The 25,819-nt window shown below is 33.2% G+C and overlaps 1 protein-coding gene across 1 annotated transcript in view; it reads left to right on the forward strand.

The window, feature by feature from the left end:
- Nucleotides 1-934: 934 nt before the first annotated feature.
- The window catches only part of Neto (Neuropilin and tolloid-like), a 1,182,027-nt gene continuing 1,157,142 nt past the window's right edge, over nt 935-25,819 (forward strand). Inside the window, exons 1-2 of the mRNA XM_072533253.1 lie at nt 935-1,157; nt 12,786-12,815. Coding sequence (XP_072389354.1) covers nt 935-1,157; nt 12,786-12,815 — 253 coding nt within the window. The remainder of the gene's footprint in view (nt 1,158-12,785; nt 12,816-25,819) is intronic.

Raw genomic sequence — 25,819 nt, forward strand, 5'->3', positions numbered from 1 at the left:
TTTAACGTTATAAATCTAGTGCTACCATCTTTACAAGACATAATCTGTCCAATATTGATAACATAAATGTAAATGGTACCTTATATCCAGTATCAAATAAGGTAACTTATCTTGGAATTATTCTTGACAAGAAGCTTAGCTGGAAACCATTTATACAAAGTATAGAATCAAAATATTTAAAAGGCATAAATTTTTTAAAATTCATAAGGAGAACCTGGTGGGGAGCAGATCCACAATCATGTTTAACTTTTTACAAAGCCTTTATTAGGTCCATCTTGGATTACGGACGTACGTTATATGGATCAGTTAGTCCTTACATTCTAAAACGACTGGAAATAATTCAAAATATTTTCCTAAGACTCTGTTTGGGTGCAATGTGTTCAACGCCCGTGGAACCACTTTGGTTTTTTAAAACGTAAAACATTTTTTTAAAAACCGTACTCTGTTAGATAAAATAGCCTTATTAAATAACCACGATTTAACTAACACGGACTGGTCAAAAAAACCTTCTCCATTATGTATGGCTTTTAGAAACACAAGTAGTTATAATAGTGATTTAAAAAGAACTATTTCAGTCGAAAAATCTGAATTCCTTGACATGTTGGAACCACTAGAAATTAATATTCCTGTAAACAATGAAAACTTGTTGATAAATAAAAATATATTAAGCGCCTGCATATCAAATCTGTCAGATTTTCTGGAAATATATACCGATGCATTCAAAACAAAATATTGGTACGGGATGTGCATTCTATATACCATCAACAAACGTTTAAGAAACATTCAAACTGAATGGTGATACTTCCATTTTTTCTGCAGAAGCGATTGGTATTATTAAAGCCTGCGATTATGTCGAAAAAAACAAGTTAAAAAAATACATTTTTTGAGTGACTCCTTATCTGTTCTTAAATGCATCGCTAACTCAATTAATGTGATGGCTACTGATACAAATCCGTTTATTAAAGAATTAAAAGCAAGAATTCATAAATTAAAAAAAAGTCAATACGAATTAAAATTTACTTGGGTAAAAGCTCATATAGGACTTCGTGACAATGAAGTTGCAGACTCTTTAGCCTCTTTAGCCAAAGAAAGCGTTACAACTGGAGAGCATATCAACAACAATTTAGGTGGTCAAAAATATTTAATGATATCTAAGAGTAATTTTAAGGCAAAATGGGAATGGCATTGGAAAAACTATTGCTCTAATAACCTCACACGATATACACTATTACATCCAAATATTCCAACAGATTTGTGACACCAAGAATTTGATTTTACAAGAAATGATATTATGACCATTTGTAGGCTTAAATTCGGACATGCAAGCTTCTCTCAACACTTATATAAAATCGGTGTAGTCAACACCGAACTTTGTGAAACTTGCAATGTGGTTTTCGGCTTAGATCACATTTTTTATGCTTGTAGTAAATTTGAAATACAAAGACAAAAAATTATACCCCACTTTTAATCTACTTTATTTGATATCATTAAATATGTACAAGGTATATAAAATTATTCTTAAGTTTATTAAAACTTTAATGTAGGTGTTAAGCTCGTTACCTCTGTTACGCCAAATATTTTACCTTTTTACCTATACTTTCCGTGGTCTACACTTTCTGTCTGTGAGTCACCTTGAATGACCCCTAGGTGCGAAAAGTAATCCTAGTTCCTCTCCCATCGTAGTCTTCTTTTAATTTCCAGAATTGTAGTGTATTTAGTTAATTTAGAATAGGTTAATTTAAGTGAACGTTATTACACATTTGCTGCTGGCTGGATGGGCACTTAGCCCGATTGCCAAGAAGAAAAAATTGTAGATTCGCCTATTTTTAAAAAAATTTAAAGTTTTTTTCCTTGTGTAGTGTAGTGTGATATTTAATTTTATATTTATAACATTTTATTCTGAAGATGATCTAGGGAGCGAAAGTACTTGGGCAAGATTAAATTAATAAAACTGTGCTCGATATCTGCCTTCTATTTGATCAAAGTTCATTTATTCGAGCATTCAACCTTATATCAATGAAGTAAATTAGGCTCAAATGAGGGGATATATGGCCTAAAAGAATTGGGAGATCGCTATTACCCGTGTATTAAAAATAGATTAAATAATAGATTAAAGTAATAATTTAATAGATTGGTAATTAATTAAGGAATAAATAATAATTTAATATAATAAAATAATGTTTCACATTCACATAAATCACAATTTTATTTTTGGATTATTTATTCAACTAGTATTAAACTTTGTAAAAGACAGAAGAGCGCAATTTATAACTAAAATAAAAATCGTTTTTATTAACAGTCGGTGTATTGCTTACTTAACAATTAACTATCTAAACAAATTATTAAAAATAAGCGTGTTATCTACCTCTTTTCATTTTTAAACAAGATTCTCAAACAAATTGAATTTTCGATGTAGACAGTGTGCTTGCCAAATTTTAATTTGCTGAATTCATTGTGATACATCAGCTGGTACAGTTGGCTCACTGTAAAGGTGCGCATATTACCTATTAAAATATAACGGGAGTTGTCAAAATGTTTGACGAAAACAACGTCGATTTGCACCTCGTACAATTAGTAGATCAAGTTACATTTATGTGTTACCCTTCCCAATTTCTTGTCAATCTTATACAAAATAGTTCTCATAACCTCAAAACACTATGGCCATGTTCTGTTGCAATCGTGTCCAGTATATATTGTTTGTTATAAGTTTTAATACGAAGCAAGAATTCTAGTTCTCTTCAAAGTACAATTAATTATCTGAGAGGAAATCTTGTAGTTTTTGTTTTGAAGACGAATTGTTGTTGTCCATATTTATTTATCGTATGGCACTTGACACATTTACATTTAAAGTTACAATTATACTCAGTGACATTAGAAGTGTTACACCCAGAAGTAATTATTTCTTAAGCTTAATTTTTGGCAACAGAATGACTATATTTAAAACATGCTATGATAACAATACCAATGTTTTATCTTTTCTACTTTTTGTAAAAAAAAAGTTTTATTTTTAAATTTTTTTGTGAAGAGACAAATTTGTAAAAACCGGTTCGTACAGAAATTTTTAGTTATTATTCCTAGGTCTAATTGTATTCAGTATAAGAAAATGCCTCTAGTTGGAAGACAGTAAAATTACCACCAGTTAGCGATTTTGACAGGGGAGAATTATTGCGTGTAGAGATATCAGTTTGTCGAATCGCGAAATTGGCCGTCGCGTTAATTGTACGACAATGACGGTTATGCGTGTCTGTAATCGAAGGTAGAGGAATACAAAGACGATCAACTGGTCAACCGAGGTGTACTACAGAGCGTCAAGATAGGCGCTTTAGATTACTGGCTCTGCGAGACCATTTTGCTACTACGCGTCAAATTGCTGACTAATGGTTTTAAGTAGCAGGTAGACCTGTTAGTATGCGTAGACTATACTGTCATATTCAAGCCTTTGGACTAGTTTAATTCCGCCCACGACTAGTGGTTCCTTTGACTGCAGACCGCTGTCATCAACGTTTGAATTGGTGCAGAGAATGACAGCAATGGGTGGCAGAATGGCGTAATGTAGCATTCAGTGATGAATCACGAATCTGTTTAGGAATGCATGATGGTCGTAGGATGGTAAGACGCCACCGTGGAGAGCGACGGGATATCGGGTTTGCTGTTGAGAGGCATGTACACAGAACAGTTGGAGTAATGGTTTGGGGGCTATTGCCTATGGTAGTCCATCACTACTTGTGTTCATTCGAGGCAATATGACAGCTGCGCGTTGTGTTGATGACATCTTACAAACACTTTACTGTCTTATCTCGACGGCCGTCGAGACGTTTTTTTTCAGCAAGACAACGCGAGTCCCCATATTGCCCGTCAAACTATGGACTTTCTATAAGAAGCTGGAGTTAATATTTTGCCGTGGCCGCCCCATGTTCCGGATTTGAATCCTATCAAACATGTATGAGATATGATGGGAAGGAGACTGTCCACTTTGTACCATCTTCCACAGACTCTGGCACAGTTAATACATAAAGTTCAAGTTGCTTGGAACGAGGAGCCACAGGCAGACATCAATCATCTCATTTTGTTAATGCCTAGATGTATACAGGAGTGTATTCAACTACGGGGTCGCCAAAGATATTATTAATTTTTTTTTTATTACTTGGTATTAAAAATTCTTGACAACGTTATCGTTTCCTTCTTGATGTAAATCTACCATGTTGCCAAAAAATTAAGTTCAGGAAATTATTCCTTCTGGGTGTAACACTTCTAATGTCACTGAGTATATTTTAAATAAAACATAATACATATGTATACAAACGAACATCTAACTTATATATATAGTCTATTGACTCTGGAGCCGCCAGTAGGAAATCCTCTGACCTGCCTTGATAGGATCTTGTAGGACACTGTTCTGTGATCTGACAGATGGTTTGTGGTTGGCCGCAGTCACAGAGTGGAGATGGTCGTTTACCCCATTTGTGCATCATGTAACTGCCTCTGTCGTGTTGGGTTCTGATTCGGTTTAGCATAGTCCATGTGTTGCGTGGTAAGTCAAAACTTGGTGGTTTTTGTGTGATGCAGGGTAAGCTGCTATTTTGTTGTTCCATACATTCTCGAGTTCAAGTGATCGTTAAGTTAAACTCATTTTCCACAGTAGTCTGTACTGTTTTTATTGGCGGTTGTTTGGAGCGTAGACGGTTACCGTTGGCAGCATCTACGTTTTGATGGATTGACAGGATCTCGTTACTAAGTATCTTTCTGTACTCACTAGTGAGGAAGTGTATTCTCCGTAGTTTGGGTGCTGGAATGTGGCTCAGCACTGGGAGCCATTGCGTAGGGATAGATTTGATAATGCCAGCGATCATTCTCATTGTATTATTATGTATATGTGGGCTGTTAAGCCAGGCTGAAGAGCAGTATTCCGCGATTGAAAAGACAAGGCCCGGGGCAGATGATCGCAAAGTGGAAGCCGATGCTTCCCGTGTTGTACCGCACAGCTTTTGGATGATGTTGTTTCTAGATTTAAGTTTTTCCACTGTTTTTGACAGATGTTTCTTGAAAGACAGGGTTCTGTCAAGAGTCACCCCAAGGTACTTTGGTGTTTTATTGTGTGTAGATAAATTTCTGTAAGAAATGTATCCAAGTGTTGCTACGCCACTGCTAGTAATTAACTTACACGTCTTAAAATCTCCCTAGGTAAATTCTCCAGAAAATTATTCAACTTAAGAAATTAAGTAATTTTTTCAAATCAAATTCTGAATTTGACAAAATTAAAGCTTATTTAGTTTAAACCGAAAATCAATGGAAGTTTATTCCTCCCCGATCACCTCATTTGGGTGGACTCTGGGAATCAGCAGTAAAAAGTACCAAGTTTCATTTAGTAAGTTTAATAAGTAATTCGTTATTGACTTTCGAGGAGTTTTATATCGTTTTAACCCAAATAGAAGCTATTTTAAATTCTCGACAGCTTTATGCATTATTTAATGATCCTAATGATTAACAACCAATAACTCCTGGGCATTTCTTAATCGGTACTCCCTTAACCGAATTTTCTGAGGTTGATGTAACAAATACGCCTGTTAACAGACTTTATATCTGGAAACAGAAATTTTAAAAATACAGCAATCCTTTTGGAAATGTTGGTGTGTTGACTATTTAATTAACTACAACATCGGCCAAAATGGCTCCTTCTCACCACATATACGAAAGTAAATGATCTAGTTCTAATCACAAGTGAAAATACACCTCCAAGTGTATGTCCATGTATCCAAGTGTTGCTATGCCACTGGTAGCAATTAACTTACACGTCTTAAAATCTCCCGAGGTAAATTCTCCAGAAAATTCTCATCAAAGCTAATAGTGTATTCAAAAGATATTTTTACCCGCAGATTAACACCAATTCTCAAAATTTCGCTGTTAGAAAGAATTCAGCTGTATAGACATATCGAAGTTGTACCCCGAAAACTACTTGGCAATATTCAGGCATTAAAAATCAGAATTTTAAGTATTCAGTATTATAAAATTGTATTCCTGCGTAGCTATTCGCGGTTAGAGGTTTAACTCTCACATATAAGTTAGTGTTAGTTTCGTATTCGATCAAATTCGACGCATTTCAGGTTTTAGAGTTTAGACTCGCGCGTATTCAGTATATCTAGTTATTGTTACATAAGTCGGAAAAATGAAATATTACCCATGAACGATCACATCAATCACTTATTTTGTATTTGCTGTCTTTTCTATAACAAATGTTTGTTATTTATATAAAAAGACGGCAAATTATGCAAAAAGTGATTAATATGATCGTTCATGGGCAATCTTTCATTTTTCGGACTGTAGCTTATAGTTAAAAGTTGAACGCTCATTCTTAATCAAGTATATTAATATTGAAGAAAACATCCTTAGATAAAGTGATAATTATTAGTAACATTTTAATCTGTATCAGTTCTCATGTAGTGTGTCGTAGACTAGCGTAAGGTGGACAGTGATCGGCGGTTTCAATAAAAGAACTTGCGCTAAAACTTTGGCTAGATATTAACTTAAATCTTTAATTATTAAACTACATATTGTTTGAACTGCTTGTTTCCTTATTTCCCACGCCAGTGGATGGTCCTTCAAGTTGAAAGTAATTACATGACTTAGTACGCTCTAAATGGTAGCAAGATCGCCATCATAATTTGTTGTTTAACAAATGTCCGTTTAATTCTAACAGTGGGCGAGTGTGTTGTTTTCGAATTGGATGTTGAGTGTTCTTCCTGGAAGCTTGTTATTTAGATAGAAACTGGAAACCTATGTTTTGGTAGCGTTTGGTTGGAGCCCCTATTTACGGAAATACTTTCCCACTGTGTATAAGTCCGCCGTAAGGATTTCTTATATTTCTTTAAATGACTTACACGTTGTTGAAAGGACCAAGTCATCGGCGTAACCAAATTTCCTTGATCTTGTTTCTAGAATATCAGCGATGTACAGGCTAAAGACGAGAGGAGCTAGGACAGATCCCTGAGGCTGTCCATTCTTCATTTTTCTTGGGGTGCTGATGTTGGTTCCCATGACTTCTTGAATCGTTCGGTCGGCTAGCATGCTGTTCAATATTTGAACGGTGGATTTACAGAAGATTATAGGAAGGAGCTTGTATATCATGCTTTCTTTCCAGACTATATCGTAGGCTGCTGTTAGGTCTATGAATGCGGCTACAGTTTGAAGTTTTCACTGAAGCCCTGCCTCAATAAATGTGGTAAGTAAAAGAACCTTATCTGCGTAGCTTCTTTTTGGTCGGAAATCTGCCTGATCAACCGGTATTGATTCAAGTAGCTTTGGACTAATTCTGTTGTAGATAAGACTTTCTAATAGCTTAAACATCGCCGATAGTAGGGCTATTGGTCTGTAGTCGGAATTTTAAAGTTTTCAGCTCCCGTTTTACCTTGATTGTGTGTGGGTTGTCTTACTGGTAGAGGTGGATACGAGATGTGAGGCAATAGTGTTTGGGTTAATTGCTGTTCTGTTCCTTGTTATAGGAGTTCCGATTCTTAATTTTTTGAGTAGTGTCCATGCTTGTCTACTTATGTTTGAAAATTAAAACTTTCTACAGTTCCGTCCATTTTTGTTGTCTCGCTCTATCTAGGCTATGGAGCAGTTCATTGGCTAATTCTGGATTGCCGCTTTCAAGGAAATTTTGGTAGAGTTCTTCGCTGTTATGAGACCAACCAGGAATATATTCTTTTCGACAGCTACCTGTTATATGCTTTTTGGCCGCGCTTTTATATATATTTCCACTGTTCATGATCACTGTTGTAGTCCCCCCAGTATATTGACGGGTGCGGATGTGTGTAGATGAATGGAGCTGGCCAGGATGTAGCTGGTGGTTTTTAGGTGTTAGTAACGGTAACGCTTCCAATTTTTACAACAACAATATAAATTTTATCATTAGTACAGGTGAAAACAAGAACGGCATTTTCTATGTTTTGTTTAATGTACGCTGCTGTGCCGTATGATTGACGTTACGTGGCTCCGAGTAGTTCGAAGCCAGGTATTTTTTCCCCTTTTTCGCAGTTGTTTTTCCGTTTCGCAGTATGTTTCCTGTAGAGCGACCTGATCGATTTAGTTATCTTTTAGAAATTTTGATAAGTACAAACTCTTTAAATAGCTTCTGCTTTCTACATTTAAGTAACAAATTCGGATCGTAGGTCCGAGTTTTCTAGTCAGGTCGAGTTTCTAGGTTTAAAAAATGGCAAAAAACAAATATAAAAAATTTAATATATATTTGTAAACACAAAAGCTACACAAGAAGAAGAAGTTTTCGAACAAAACTAGGAAGAAATAAACATGGCCGAGTTGGAGGAGGGGTTATCAAGAATTAAGATAAGAAAAGCTGAGGAGCGATCCCGAAATGGTAACGTGAATAGACAAATGGCTACTAGAAATCCCAAAAAACGCATGGAGAACAGAGCACATACCAAAAGACGAAGAAAGGAGAAGAAATTGACTGCAAAAATATTATATTGGTAATATTAAGTCATGAATGTAGCCATATTAAAAAGGGATTTTTCGATGGACCTATACAAAGTACTGAGGGGATTTGATTAATATTAAACTTAGTAATATCAAATGTAGCATTTCGGAATACAATTTTGTCTGATTGCATTGGCTTTAATATTCGTAGCAGAAATTTTCATTTTGAAATTGTTTAGTGTAATCAATAGACTTTACATTAATGTTATACCAACTATTACGATGTTCACGTGTTGCTTATTAAATTACTAATGAACCGAAATATTTACTAATATGTATTATTAAATCCTGCAAAAGATTGTATGTTAACGACCGCATGCGTTAAAGATTTAGTTTATTATAAATAAATACGTTTTAATTAATAGGTTTACATAAAACAGAAAAAGGAATACAATTAAAATGTTGTTAATTCTATTTTGTTAGTTACTTTTTCTTTTCTTATTTCAGCATTGTATGCTTATTTACACAAATATACCCACTTTAACCACTAAGAGTTACTAGGGAGGGTACAAGTACAGACAGTAAAATACGAGTACAGAATATTGATACAAATTCTTATACAGTTCAGTGATGAATAAGTAATTTAACGAAACGCTTAGATTTCAAGTCAACCCAATTTTTAAATTATTACTAAGGGCACACGCGATTATTTGATTTTGATAAATGGGCAGTCGCTAATAAAATGTTTTACTGGTTATAGACTATTGCACTTGGTAAATATAGGAGCAGCCCCCTTGTTAAAGATATGCTTGTATGTATGTAACTATTCGGAGTCTGCTAATGATGACTTGGCTTTATAGCATTTTCGTTTCACGCAGTATATCATAAAACACTAAAGCAAAAAAAATTAGATTCCTAATCTTTTTGCCTCTCTGAAACTGATAATCTAAACTCATTTTGGAGTCTGTTTATAATAAGCAAATGCTCTGTAGTTTGATCTTTGTTCCACCTAGATATTTGTACACGAAATGAACAGGAATTTTTCTGCTTACGTTTATAATTATTTTTGAAAATGACGTCAATTATTAATGGGTCGCCACAAGAGACTGGCGCTTTCATTGTTTAAGTTCGGATTTGGTCATCCGGATTTCGATGTTGTTCTTTTTTGAAGAGTTTTTTAAAAACCGGTAAAGTTTTCCCTTAATTCCATGAGTTTTGTGAGAAGAAGGTGATTTAAGCTCAAAATGCTAAGTGGCATTCTTTGGAATGTGAGTTATTCAACGTTTGTGTTAAGCTGTTTCCTGTAACAAGGGAGTTGATAACAGGGTCTGAGGGCTAAGAAAGCCAACATGGTTTTAAGTTGAATATAATTAGCCGAGTTATGGAGAATCACAATTGTTGTCCTCCAGGATAGCCTAAAGCCCAGTTTTGGTATTTGATTTTATTTCTCCCAGGATATGTCCAGCTTCCATTTTGTGTCTTCCATGGGTCGGATCTGAATTGTTTGAAGTTTGTGGGAGAGTGTTTTTTGTTCAAATTTAAGGTAAAAAACTTTTTTATTAATAATAAATATATTTTTTAATTAAAATGAATAATTACCCAGTGAAGCGAGTAGTTTTTGTTAATTTTTTCTAAATAAACATTTATTCGTAAAGCATTGGTTTCATAACAATTAAAAAAATTATAAATAAATATAAGTTTTACGTATCAGCTAATTGTCATATTTTAGTTTCTTTTAAATAAAATTAATTTTTGATAATTTATAATTCAGAAAATTTGGTTAGTTTTATTTCGACATATGACAGTTACTACATCTTTTTCCGTCATTTGGTACATAACCATAGTGTTAAAGTCTGTTTTGTTAGAACCTTCAATGTAACATTTGTTGATAAATTTAGATATTTTTTTGTAATAACTGTTTGCGTACAATAAAAATAAATTTGTAATAAAAAATCATTTAAAAGGATATTCACCCTTAAAATTTTTTAGAAAAAAAAAACTTTTCTTTATAAGCAGCAAGAGGAATTTTTTTAAACGGCCTAATTGTAAATAATTTAGAAATATCATTGTTTAGTATTTACCCAGGACATCTCTTAGTATTTTTTTTATTTCTTTTTCATAGTAAGTTCTCCCAGTCCCCAAAAAAAAAAGAAATCCTTATCGACGTCGTAGCTCTCTAACCAAAACACGGGTAGCCGTTCGCAATTTATTGACTTACTTCATCTTCAAGCCCAGTGATTGTTTAGTCCCCCCTTTTAGCGCCCAATAAGCAAATTATAAATTGTAGCAACTTTTGTTTTACTTAATAAGGTGAGTGTGCTTCCAACTTGACCTAGGAATTTGTTTAGTGTTGTGACAGTTTAGTATGATGCTAAGTAGTCCGCCACGGTCTGTAGATGTAGATTTTATAATATTATTAATCACAGCATCCGAGAAAAACAATTTCCAGCATTTTAATATGGTTTTAGCGCCTTTTGCTTTTACCCAGGTAAGTTCGTAACAATATTTCAAGCTGTGATCTTACCTTTGGAAGTGTGTTTCTTATGTTTTAACCATGGTGTTTTATATTTGCCATAAAATCTTGGATACTCATCATCTTGGCCGCTTTCTTCCATGGCATCTTCAGGATCACTGGGTAGATCTTATGTGGACTGATCAGAATCTGTATTGTGGATACTGTGTTCAGAACGAACACCACTTAAGTCCTTATCAAAATCTAGTGGTTCCACATCGCTGTCTATCTCTTCATACCATTTTAGTAACTGGTTTTTTATTTTCTTGTCCATATTTACCTGCAATAAACCAAAATAGCGCTTATAAAAACGGATATTTACAAATCTATAGGTATTTCACTAAAAATCTTACATTTTATTATAATAATATAACTTTTGTTAAGTGATCTCTCTAAAAATCAACACACGCCAACACTTGCGTAGTTAGATTTTTTCTAACGCTCTGACGAACGCGATCGCTCGCGTATTAAGGTCGGTACACATATACAAGCCAAACGGTATGCATACGGTATGCGAACGCTATATTCGTTAATGTGTACGGCAGAAAAAACCGCTTGCGTACTGTTTCATCGTGACTCGTCGCGAACCAAATTGTTTCGGTTTATTCCACGACTTCAAAGGAAGCTCGTCTTTCAGTTTGGACGGCGCTTACTAGACGCAGCGAACATTTTGATTGTCCCATAACATCGACATTGTGTGAATGACGTGTTCCTTCCTAGACAGACGTGAGAAAACAGTAAACTGATTATTGTACATATTTTAATTTTTGTTAAACAAGCAAAAACAGAAACATAAATCAGTACCCAAATTATAAATAAAATGAATCATTTCGCACATGTGTGTTCGTTGTTGGTTTGTCGCTTTCCATGGATCGAGATAAGTATGCGATCAGTACGATGTAGAATATTTTTCAAGGATCTGTACGCGTACGGTACTTATACCGTTTGGCTCGCATATGTGTACCCACCTTTAGATTTGAACTAACAACAACGCTGTCGGCTATAAGATAATATGTACTCCCACCATTATTTAACATAGTCTAATACGAGGCTTCATAGGAGTATTCCTTGTTGCAGAACCCAAAGAAGCAATATTTCGAAAATTATGGTAAAATATTTAAAAATGTTATATTTCTTCTAACAGTACGAGTGATGGAGGGTTAAAACGGCTAAATAAAACTGTAAAAACGGTAAAAGCGCAAGATCTACGGGATTGGAAACACGAAGAAGAGGCATATGTTTAAAAGTGTATTTTGAAGGCAGGATGATATCACTAATATTATTTATGAATATTCACTTTTTTTCACTGAGCGAAGTCTGCAAAGTCTATTTATTTGAGCTACTAATAGCTCAAATAAAGGCTCAAATAAAGGAATTTTTGTGTTTTTTGTTGCCAACTATGAATCTGTCCTAAACATTAAAATTTTCACAACCTGAGCGAACTACAAAAATTTGCGTTATACTCGTAGGTATTATAGTACGAATATTTCTTTTTTTTTTATTGAGATTTCGTTTAGCGCAATACTTTTCTATTTTATATTATTCAGATTTTCTATTTGTATGTACAGCTTGTTATTTTTTACATGCAGCTTGTAGTTTTTCATGGTAAAAGTGATATTCGCCTGTTAAATCTATTATATCTTTGAATTTCTGGGACATACTTTATATGCAGAAAGAAAATAGGTCATATTAGTCTTCTTTGCGGTACGCTTAATAGGCGAGTGAGTTATATTTTCCCATGTTACGTTTGTGTATCGCAATATTAAATAATAAAAGCCCACCGACAATTTACTTAGGTAATAAATTGAAAATCTGTAATTTAATCATGTTTGTTTTGTTTCAGGGATAACCTTAGCCGTGCAGTTAATTTACGGTAAGCATAGTTGTAAAATATAATTTATATAAGCACATTGTCAGATACTAGTTATACATAATATTGCATATAAATTTGTATCTGTTTCTAATTTTCAAAGGAAAATTTTTTAACCTTACGTCTACCGACTGCGTACATAATTCTAGTATATTTTTAGAGATACTCAGATATAAGATCTCTTGAATATGTAATAAATAAAATATGCAAAAGATTGAACATCATTTTTTACTTATAAACAATATATAACCACTGTAACATCGCTTTTTAATTTTTAAAACTATGGTAAATTATACGGAAAAGTGACATTATTGAAAAAGCTTAGAAAATCCTTTAAAATGTTTGTAAAATTAATTTTCTTCATTATTTTCTTAATTTATTATTGCAATTATTTAAACACTAATAATAAATTCTTTAAATTTACAAAAAACTTTGACTTCGCATGAAAATGTGGACAATATCACAACTATTAAGCTGTAAAAAGAACCACGCAACAATCCTTATGAAACCCCCCTATCGAATTAAACGAAAGTCTGCAAGTTACGGTCAATGATAGTTCTCGGACCAAAAATAAAAAAAGTCAATGAAACCTAGGTAGGTCTAATAAACTATTTATTATTCTAAGCTACAGCCTTCTGAAGTTATTTGATTCAGGTGCTCAGTGTACATCATCCACACTTATTCACGTTTAAGTAGACCATTGTATTGATTGTATTGATTTATCCAAGAACAGATATATACTTTCTTTATGCATATTTGCACGCTGAATATAAATCAGTAGTCAAAAACACATGTATCGTATTTTAGTCTTCAGAAAATTTCCAAAACGTCTTCGAAAAACTGAAAAACAGCAATAAAAATGTGTTGCTAGAGAGACATAAAAATTATTGTATTTTCGCAAACGCTGAATACTTATTCAATACCAGCATAGCTACATTTATGTCTTATCTTCAGAAAACTACTGAAGCGCCTTCAGAAAACTGAGGAACAACCACACCGACAAGTGCTGCTAGAGCGGCACAAAATATCTCACGCCTTCACGCATGCTGAATATATAACTGACCTCAGCAAGGCAACAGCACTTTTAAGATTATTAATTCGTAATATGGTACAAGCTAGAGTTGAATCTAACAATCTGATTAAAAGAAATGGTTAATGGAAAATGCTTCATAATGATGATTTAGCCAACTTTCTTTTTTTCCATTTAGAATACGTAAAAAAACTTACGATTGGGATATATCAAATTCAACTTGTACCGTCCTACATACAAGTAAAATAATTAGGGGCAATGAGGAAGAGTTTTAAATTAATGAGAATATAGACGAACCGGGATTCATAAGAGTTCAAATATTGTTCAGGTTTCGACAAGCTAAAAAATTCAAATATTCATTTCTCAAATGGTTGATGAAGATGAACCTGCAGAAGACCCAATTAGCAAATACGACTGTACCTGGCAATTTGGTGCGAGAACTGTGGGTACCTATGCTCATATAACCAGTGTGTTGTAGTTTTTAGGCTTTGCAAGACATCAACCCAATATTATGTATCCTCATAGGTCGTTACTTAACACGACTTATGATGTATCTAACCGAAATCAGCAGAATCTTAACATACATATAGTTGAAAATAATTTAAACCCGAATTTGCCATAAACGATTGAAATATAGCATAGAATGATCTTAACTGATCGGACTGAGAACTTTCTTGTCTTAACTCGCCATTTGATATTTTTTTTTTTTTTCAAAAAAATATTAAAGAAATTCTGTAATAACGTGATATTTTGGGTATCGTTAATAAAACAATTATCACTTCAGTGGTTCTTAATTTTTTTAAATATTGATTCAGCGTTTTTTTGAAAACCAAATGGTGCTGTTACCTTGCTATGTGTGAAAGCGCGAGATGTCTTGTGCCGCTCTGCTGGAGCTATGTCTCTCTATCAGCAAATTTTCATATGCATATAAGAAAATATGTCTCTGTTCTGTCATAAATCATTTTTCGTTCACTTAATACTGTATTCTTAATTCTTAATTAATAAATATACTTAATTCAACTGTAAATAAATGCGCTTGACGTACACTGAGCACCTAAATCCAATAATTTTAAAAGACTGTGTAGCTTCAGAATAATAGTTCTTTAGACCTAGGTCCCATTGACTTTTTTAAACTACGCATTAAGAACTATCATTGACCTAACTTTCATTTAATTTGACCGAGGCCGGTTTTCCATAAGGATAGTTGCAAGGTTCTTTCAAAAGGTTTTACTAACATTTATTACAAAATTGAGATTGGTCTTACCTTAAACGTTAAACCATTTGGTCTGCATGAATTTTGAAAGCACGGAATTTAATAAAAAGGTTTTCTTTTTGTCAAATTAAATTATTTAGCCAGTAAAAAGTTTACGTTAAATATTGCAAAATAGGGTTGCAAAAATACCGTGATTTTAAGCATATAAAAAATTTGTTGATAGGGGGTAAAATGATCCTCACAGGTTGATATGATTCCTTTGTTTTAAAGTTCGCCTTTTGTCTAAAATAACTGTAATAGTTGTAACATTCTACTAGACATAGCGGTTATTAGGAGACTACCATCGAAAACACGATTTAGTTCCAACCCAAGTACTAAGCAGTGAACTTGTATGTTTGCAGTTTATGATAAAAGGTAAGGTATTTGTTTTTTAGCCTACTCTTTCAAATGCCATAAATGACCGATTATTTTCTTATCGCGTTTTGTGAAGCAAGAGTTGCTGAATTGATTTGTGGTATCCATTTTAATTTAATTAATGTATGCAAGTACATTTATAATTCTTCTTCTTCAAGTGCCACCTCCGCGGCGGAGGTCGGCAATCATCACAGCTATTCGGACTTTTGAGACGGCTGCTCTGAAAAGTTCATTTGATGTACATCCGTACCACTTTCTCAGGTTGCGCAGCCATGACATTCTACGCCTCCCTATGCTTCTCTTTCCTTGGATCTTTCCCTGCATAATCAGTTGGTGCAAGGTGTATTTCTCTCCACGTGTAATATGTCCGAGATATTCTAACTTTCTTGTTTTTATTGAATTTAAAATTTCCATTTCTTTGTTCATCCTTCCCAGAACATCTTTGTTTGTGACGTGTTCTGTCCATGATATTTTCAGAATTCTTCTGTACACCCACAGCTCAAATGATTCCAGTTTTTTCATTGATGTCGCATTCAAGGTCCAAGATTCCATTCCATAAAATAAAGTCGAAAAAACATAGCACCTCGCCAACCTAACTCTTAGTTCCAGTTTTAAATCCCTGGTACATAGAACTCTTCTCATTTTGTTGAAATTTGCTCTAGCCTTTTCTATTCTTATTTTTATCTCCTGATTGTAATCATTTGTGGAGTTAATCATTGTTCCCAGGTATGCATATTTGTCCACTTGTTCGACGTTGGTTTCTTTTATTAGAAGATTCTCGTTATTTCTTTGAGTTTTCGATATTCTCATAAATTTCGTCTTCTTGACATTCATTGTTAGACCATACTCTTTTCCATACTCTGCTATTCTGGTCACCAGTCTCTGAAGATCTTCAATGTTTTCGGCTAAGATCACAGTGTCGTCCTCATATCTAATGTTGTTAATGGGAACTCCATTTACCTTTATTCCAGCTGTTTCACCCTCAAGAGCTTTTTTCAGGACTTCTTCGGAGTAGGCATTGAAAAGAATTAGCGACAATACGCATCCCTGTCTTACTTCACATCTAATTTCAATTTATTCTGACAGCTGTTCGTTAACACGTACTTTTGCTGGCTGTTTATAGTATAAATTTGATATGATCCATTATAAGGATCCTTTCATTTATAATTAACAAAACTTAATGCATGTCACTTTGGGGTAAAACCGTGCTCTGGTAAAAAGGCAAAATGATTCCGGGGTCATTTTACTCTTTAGTTTCTGCAAATATATTTTATATATAATTTTGATTTTAAAATTCGTTTTACGTCTCTCCTTTAAAATGCCACGAACATATAAGCGAATAACCAACAGACAAAATTGGGACGCTGAGCATATGAAAAATGTCATACAAGAAGGAATTCCTGTTAAAATTGCTGCGCGAATCTTAAAATTGATAAGAATGTCGCTGAAGCAGCGGGTAAATGACAAAAATAAGCTCTTAAATCAGAAAAAGAAGTCACTTGGTAGCTACCACCCCATATATCGAAAAAGCTGCTGGTAAAGATTGGTTGAATGATGTTAGAAAAACACACCCAGAATTTTTTTTGAAATGTCATGAAACGACCTTAGCTTCTAGAGCAAGAGCCTTCATCAAACTGGTTGTGACAAAGTTCTTTAATCTGTTAAGACAGATTTATGCAAAAGATGATTATTCATCTCACCAAGTTTATAACGTAGACGAGACTTCGATATCTACTGTTTTCGGGCAAAATTCAAGAATATTAGCAAAAAAAAAGTTCTAAACAAGTTGCAAGGGAAAAATTAGCGAAGCGCGGAATTTCGATGACAGCTGTAGTTTGTATATAATTTGCAGAAAGTTTTGTAGTGCCATTGCTTATTTTAAGCAGAAAGCGAATGAAAGCTGAACTGACAGACGGAGTTTCTCGGGGTACATTTGCTTGTAATGAAAGTGGTTGAATGCGTTCAGATGTTTTTAAAAAGTGGTTTGTTTATTTCATATTTTTTGTGAAGCCAAGTATCTATAAGCTCGTCTAACTTATATTAGATGGACATTTATCACACACCAGAAGTCTCGATGGTATTGTTAGTGCCAGAGAAAACTTTGTAACCATCTTGTGTTTACGTCCCCACTGCACGCACAAGCTGTAACCGCTGGACGTTGGTGTTATGTGTTCACTTAGCTTTTATTTGGACAAAGCATTAGAAAAATGGTTGAACCATCATCTTAGTAGAACCCTGTGAGTGCTTAAAATTAGCCAAATATTTTGCAAAGGCTACTAAAATGTTCGTATATCAAAAAACTGGATAAACGGGTTCTGTAAAACTGGCATATTTCCATTTGACCCAGGGTTTTTTTGGTTCTATAGAAATAAACGATCTGTACAAGAATCTCGGGTCTGTGCCCAGCTCAAAATGAGATGAACAAATGAATTTATCCTTTATAGATACACCACAGGAACGCAAACCTTTTCATAAAACTACATTTTCAAGGCAAGAGAAACACAACCAAAAAAGAAAATAATATATGAAACTCAAACAGAAGAAACCAAAACAATAAAAGAATATAAAAGAAAGTCTATTCCGAGGAATACTTTACTTCAATTGACGGATGGATCCAATGCCGAAATTGTTTGAAATTAGCTGACGAATTGTGTGCGGGAGTTATAGAGGACGAAGATTAATTCCTTTGTGAACATTGCTGCGATGCGATGTTCCCTATCTGTTAGTCAGAGTTTAGAGAAATTTTAGGTTTTAAAGATATTTTTTTGATATTAGTTTTGTTATTTGTAGGAGGATCGGAAGAGGTTGTATCGTTTTACTCCTAATATGCGAATAAAATGATCCCGTTTTTTTTTATTTTGTATATTTTTGAAAAGTGAATAAAGATTTTTTTTGAATTCGTGTTCTGTTAAGAAAATTTATCTTTTAGAGGTGTACTCTATTAAAATGCAATTTTGAAAAAATTTTGCCATTTTTGGCAAAACTATTTGGAATATCAGATCGCTCAACTCAAGGGAGAAAGAAATAACCCAAGTGCTGAAAGAGAAATGAAAAGACATTTGTGCTTTACAGGAAACAAAAAAGACAGAAGAAGGACAATCAAAATTAGGTGAATACATACTAATCTACAGCGAAGTAGCAAAAGAAAACAGGGCCAAAGAAGGTATCACATCAAAAAGTGTCAATACATATCAGAAGGAATAGTAACAGCAAACATAAGAATGCAGACAGAAGATCTGAACATCATCAGAGTATACGGCATAGAAAATAATAAGCCTTAAACCACAAGGAAAGCATTTTATGACCAATTACAACAAGTAGTAGATCAAGTCAGAGGAAAGATGATAATATTGGGGGATTTTAACGCTCGAATAGGCAATCAAGTAATACCTGGAATTAAGCAAAAACATAACGAGGATGTCAAAAACGAAAATGGAGAACTGATGATAAACTTCTGCTCGAATAATTAACTAAGAATAAACAACTCATTTTTTGACCACAAAAACCAACACAAATATATACTTAATAACACCCGTAGACAAAGATCTATGATAGAATATGTTATTACCAACAGAGATATACATCCATCGAAAATAATCGACGTAAGATGCGTCAATTCAGCAGATGAAGGTAGCGACCATAGCCTAGTATTATGTAAAATAAGAATCATCCTGAAATACTTTCCACCCAAGAGAGCGGCGCCAACACAAACAAAAATCAAAGTCGAAGGACTAAATACGGAATCCACGGAATACAGTAGAAGAATATTAGAGAAGATCGCTGGGAATAAAATATTAGAAAACGATAACATCGAAGAAAGCTGGGAAAAAACTGTAAAATAACATAATTAACGCAGCAAAAGGATCACTTGAAGAGAGGAAAGTAACGAACACTAACATATCAAAAAAGAAAACTACATGGTTTATAGAGGAAGTCAATACAAAATGTGAAGAAAAGAAGAAAGCCTTTTTACAATACAGAACACAACAAACACACCAGGCATACAAGCACTATAAACGAATTAGAAATGAAACGAATACTTTAGTTAGACAAATAAAAAGGGAACACTGGCAGATCTTCTTAAAACGGATGGAACACTACTTCTACGGAATACAAAAAGAAATATGGACAATGATCTAAGGATAACAAAAAGAGATGAACGAACTAATAAAAACGAAATACATTTAAAAGGAAACATGGGTAGACTACTTTCGATCCTTATTTGCTAAAGGTGACGATAATGAACCACCAACACCAGAGGTGTCGACAAACGAAGAAATAAATATTGAGGAGGAAGATTTAAAGGAAGCATTAAGAAAATTAAATAATAGAAAATCACCAGGAGAGGACAGAATACCGAATAAACTCCCAAAGTACGGAGGACCAGATCTTACCAATTCTCGAAAAATAATAGAACAAAATAGAATTTCTCAAGAATGGAGATCAAGCATCCTAATACCTCTCTTCAAAAAGGGAGACAAGTCAAACCCAAAAAATTACAGAGGAAATAATTTATTAAACACAACACTAAAATTAACAAGCAAAGTGAAAACAAATAAACTGAACGAAATGATAACACTAGCAGAAGAACAACAAGGTTTAGGTTAGGAAGATCATGCACCGACGCTATATTTATATTGAGACGAGTGCAAGAGAAATTATTAGAATACAACAAACCGGCCTCTAGTCCTCTATTGTTTAACCTGATTATGGATGAAATAATAAAAAAATTAGAAGTAAAAAAGGATACCAAATGGGAGAAAAACAACTTAAAATAATCCGCTATGTAGACGACGCAATACTAGTTTCTCAAAGTGAAGATGATTTACATCGTATGCTGCACCAATTTAATATATATATATATATATATATATATATATATATATATATATATATATATATATATATATATATATATATTTTGTTATGATATGTAAAATCGAGAAAAATATTGGTTTGTTTAAAAATATTTCAAAATTCAAAAAACATTATAATAATTCAGATAAGTAGGATAATATCCAACAAACATTTCGGAGAAGGAAAGTTATTAAATCCTTGGATTTCCTGTACTAAACAAAGTGTAAGCTTTGCATTTATTTCTTTGTTATACTTGAGTGACCCGCATAATTTTAAGTGAAAACAAAAAGACAAATGAACGGGGTTTTCCAAAATACATTAATGCAGTAATTAGAGACAAATAGAAGAGATTTTAGAAAGTGGTTTTTGTTAGTTTTAAGAATTATAGAAAATATTATTTGTAAATAAGTTTTAGGAAATTTTATAATTATAGGTAAAAATTTGTTTGTTATCGAAATGAAAAAATGGGGGAATTGTGACGAGTTTTGATTGGCGGAGATTGAAAAAGGTTGGATAAGTATGTAGGAAAAAGTTTAGCGAGATTGAGGAGAGAGAAAAGATAGAATCAGTTGGTTTCCAAGTCTGTAAGACAACAGTGATTGTTCTCTGGCTGTTCCCAAGAAGTAACAAGCAGTAGTGTTGAATGTTAGTGAGTTTTTGTGGAGTTAGTGTATCTGACAGAAGGTGAAGCAGCAAAATATTGTAAGTCATATTTTCCTACTTATATTCCAAGAGTCACTGTTCAGGCCAACGAGAGATTCAGTTTATCGTAAAGAGAAGATATTCCAAGAGTCATTTTTCACTCGGGCCAACGAGAGATTCAGTTTATCGAGAGGAGAAAGGCTATCATAATTTGAATGATTGTTGCTTTTGAAGGAGATCATTAAGGACGATATACTTGCAACAATCTGTTGTAAGATTGCTGATTACATAGGGAGCGTTTGAGAGGAGATAATACAGTCTGCAAGGAATAAGGATTTGGAACACTCATCATCAGAGAGAGATATTTTTGTTTTCTGCAGTTTTTCTTTTTTTTTATTGATAACACAATTTTTACACGTAATTTAGAAAGGATATAAATATTTTGATTAGGAGAGTTAGAATAGTTTGGGATTTTGAATTTTCAATTAATATTGTTTGTACCATTAATTTTGATTGTTCACGTACGGAGAACAAAATTTTGAGAATCCTTATATGAGATTTATTTATTGAAAACTTTTGAGTGTGAATTATTTCATTATTTTATTTCAATATATAGTGTTAGATCATATGTGTTTTTTATTATTCCGGTATTCTCTGGACCTTACCTTTCACATGTAAGAGCATAGATATTGAAGCACGAATTTAACCCTGAGATAAAAGAATTAAAAATTGTGATAGAGTCATAATCATATCATTTAAATAATTTTAATTAATCAAAAAAATTAATTAGCTAATTATTGCTTGGCGCACCAAGACTTTAAATATCACAATAACTGGCTTCCAAAACGTGGGGCTTAAAAATATCGCAGCTTTACATTTGAAGGAAGGGAAAGAGATCTGGAATAAGTACAGGTGATCCAGAGATAAAAACATATAACATTGAGGGAATTTGAATTTGAAAGTATTTTGACAATTTTTCCAGGGAATATAAATTTGATTTATTGATTGATCGTAGTTAGTGGATATTTACTGCTATTGAATTATTTGATTTTATTTTGTTTACCAATCGTACATTTAATATTTATTTTAAATTATTTGAATTTTACTGATTGCATATTTGATATTTGTCGTGAAAATTTAATACATTTGGGGAGAAATATTGTCGTGTTCTGAAACATATAGAGTGTTGTAAAATTTCACATTTGGCGGGGACAAAAACAATAACAAAAAGTAACAACATGTCTGTCACAAGGAGACAAAGTAAAATGCAGGAAAGGAAGGAGGATAACAGAGAAGATGAAACAATTTTGGAAGAAGTATCGGATAATGAAGGAAATGTGACAATAGTTGAGGAGAGAAAAGAACTATCAGGAATAGATAAAATATTACAACTAATGCAACTCCAGTCACAAAAAATGGAAGAAACAAAACAAACAATAGAGAAAAACCAAAATGAAACATCAAAGAAAATTGATAGAAATCAACAAGAAACAAAACAGACAATGGAAGAAAACCAACGGGAAACAAGGCTAGCAATAGAACAAAAATTAGAAGAAAATGATAGAAAAATGGAAAAGCGTTTTGACAAATATGAAAATGAGGTAAAAGTCTGTTTAGAAAAAGTCAGAGAAGAAACAGAGAGGAAACTAGAGATCCAAAGAGAAGAAATAGAAACTAAAATAAAAGATATTAAGACTGTACAGAAAAAAGAATTAGAACAGTTAGAAGAAAAATTTGAAATGGCGCTACAAGAAGACAGGAAGGAAATAGAAAGAAGATTAAAGCAAAATGAAAAACAAATGGCAGAAATTGAACTAAGAGGGGTAGAGAGAAAAGAAGTTATCATCCATGGAACAAGCGAGTCGAAAATACAATTTGGCGGGGATATTCGGAAAACACACCCAGTACCGTTTGTTAAGAATTTGAAAACCAAATTACAACATATTAGATATTTTGACGATTGCAAAGAAACAATTAGAAACCATTTGAAAGAAGGAGCAGCGTTGTGGTATGAAAGCAAGGAAGATGAGTTTGAAAATTGGACAGATTTTGAAAATAAATTTCTCAACTATTTCTGGGGGAAAAATAAACAGAGAGAAATCAACCAAGAGCTACAGAATGGAAAATATCACGAAAAAATGGGAATATCTGAAGAAAGATATGCTTTGCAGATATATAACAATTCAAAATATCTAGAATACAAATATTCTACCGAACAGCTGGTAGAAATGATCAGCAGACATTTTGAGGAAACGTTGGAAGATCACGTGATTTTGAGAAACTATCAAGATATTGATAGTTTGTGCCAATTCCTTCAATTAAAAGAAGCGAAAAGAAAAGAAATGAGAAATAGAAGACAACATGACCAATATAATGGAGCGGAAAGAAGGTATTCATCAAATTATGACCAGAGAAACCGACATCCCAGATCAACAAACGAATATAGGCCGAGAAATTACAATAATTACAATAGACAACAAAATTACGATAACCGAAATGATACACAAAATAGAACATATGAAAATCACAACAGGAATAGAGATGCACAAAATCCTCATAATAGGAATACTAACGAACAAAGGGACGATAGAAATAACCAGAGCTTCCAACAACAAAATAGAAGGGAGATGAATCATGTAGCAATAGGAAACGACAGACAAATTTCTAATTCTAATCTAATATTTTTAGATGCATTTATAAAACATAAAGCGATTAAAATTGTGATTGATTCTGGATCGGAGATATCGTTAATCAATAAAAAACTAGTAAAAGAATTAAATTTGGACAGATTTGTGTATAAGATTCCTAGGGTTGATTTAGTGGGTGCAAACAATAAAAATTTGACGACAGTAAACGAAGGCTTGGGAGTACAGATAAGAGTGGGAAACAAATTCCATATTATGAAATGTGTGGTGATTGAAGATTTAAATCATGATATGATAGCGGGAATTGATGAATTGAGGAAAAAAGATATCACCATAAATTTTTCGGAAAATAAACTGGAAATCAGAGCAGAACCAGACAACACAGGAGAAGAAAAGCAAACAGATAGGAAAACAAATTCTGGAAGGATCAATGCACAGGAAAAACGCAAAGAAATCGATATGACCGTAGAGGATAAACCGAAAGTACAAGAACAAGATCTAACAGAAAAGAAAAAGAGAAGGAAGAAAAAGAAGAAGAGTTCGAAAAGAAAGCAGGAAAATAAGATGGAGACCAGAGAAAAACAGGAAATAGAAGGTACAGAAGAATTGTTGGCAACCGACGATAAAACAGAATGGAAGCAGGAAGAAAAAGAAGGTATCATCAGAGAAATGAAAGGAATAGAAACATGGTGCTCGGAATACCAAAGGGAATTAGAGGATAAAAAGAAAACAGAAGAAAAAATGGCATTGATGGACGAGAATCCAGAATTTTGTGAAGAAGTATTATGGACAGTGAACACATGTGAACAAAAGGTGGATAAAAGAAAAATAAATTGTGGAAAAAACATGGAGAAGGAAATAGAGAAGATTTTAGGAAACCATGGAGATTTTGTTAATAAAGTAAATCAAGTGGTTAAAAATTATGAACTTTCTTTTAAGGGAAAATACTTGGAAAAATGTAAAACGAAAATATATCCAATCCCGTATAAAGACAGGCAATATACGGGGTATTTTAACATTCACGACATTTGTCAGTATCATAAGTAGATTTTAATAACATAGTGAAATAATTTGATCCTAGAAAACCTTTGTCATTTTAAAATTTAACAAAGAGTTTTCGGCAGATCAAATGGCGGGGATTTGTTATGATATGTAAAATCGAGAAAAATATTGGTTTGTTTAAAAATATTTCAAAATTCAAAAAACATTATAATAATTCAGATAAGTAGGATAATATCCAACAAACATTTCGGAGAAGGAAAGTTATTAAATCCTTGGATTTCCTGTACTAAACAAAGTGTAAGCTTTGCATTTATTTCTTTGTTATACTTGAGTGACCCGCATAATTTTAAGTGAAAACAAAAAGACAATTGAACGGGGTTTTCCAAAATACATTAATGCAGTGATTAGAGACAAATAGAAGAGATTTTAGAAAGTGGTTTTTGTTAGTTTTAAGAATTATAGAAAATATTATTTGTAAATAAGTTTTAGGAAATTTTATAATTATAGGTAAAAATTTGTTTGTTATCGAAATGAAAAAATGGGGGAATTGTGACGAGTTTTGATTGGCGGAGATTGAAAAAGGTTGGATAAGTATGTAGGAAAAAGTTTAGCGAGATTGAGGAGAGAGAAAAGATAGAATCAGTTGGTTTCCAAGTCTGTAAGACAACAGTGATTGTTCTCTGGCTGTTCCCAAGAAGTGGCAAGCAGTAGTGTTGAATGTTAGTGAGTTTTTGTGGAGTTAGTGTATCTGACAGAAGGTGAAGCAGCAAAATATTGTAAGTCATATTTTCCTACTTATATTCCAAGAGTCACTGTTCAGGCCAACGAGAGATTCAGTTTATCGTAAAGAGAAGATATTCCAAGAGTCATTTTTCACTCGGGCCAACGAGAGATTCAGTTTATCGAGAGGAGAAAGGCTATCATAATTTGAATGATTGTTGCTTTTGAAGGAGATCATTAAGGACGATATACTTGCAACAATCTGTTGTAAGATTCCTGATTACATAGGGAGCGTTTGAGAGGAGATAATACAGTCTGCAAGGAATAAGGATTTGGAACACTCATCATCAGAGAGAGATATTTTTGTTTTCTGCAGTTTTTCTTTTTTTTTATTGATAACACAATTTTTACACGTAATTTAGAAAGGATATAAATATTTTGATTAGGAGAGTTAGAATAGTTTGGGATTTTGAATTTTCAATTA

This window comes from Diabrotica undecimpunctata, chromosome 5 (assembly GCF_040954645.1).
Source record: "Diabrotica undecimpunctata isolate CICGRU chromosome 5, icDiaUnde3, whole genome shotgun sequence".
NCBI lineage: Eukaryota > Metazoa > Arthropoda > Insecta > Coleoptera > Chrysomelidae > Diabrotica > Diabrotica undecimpunctata.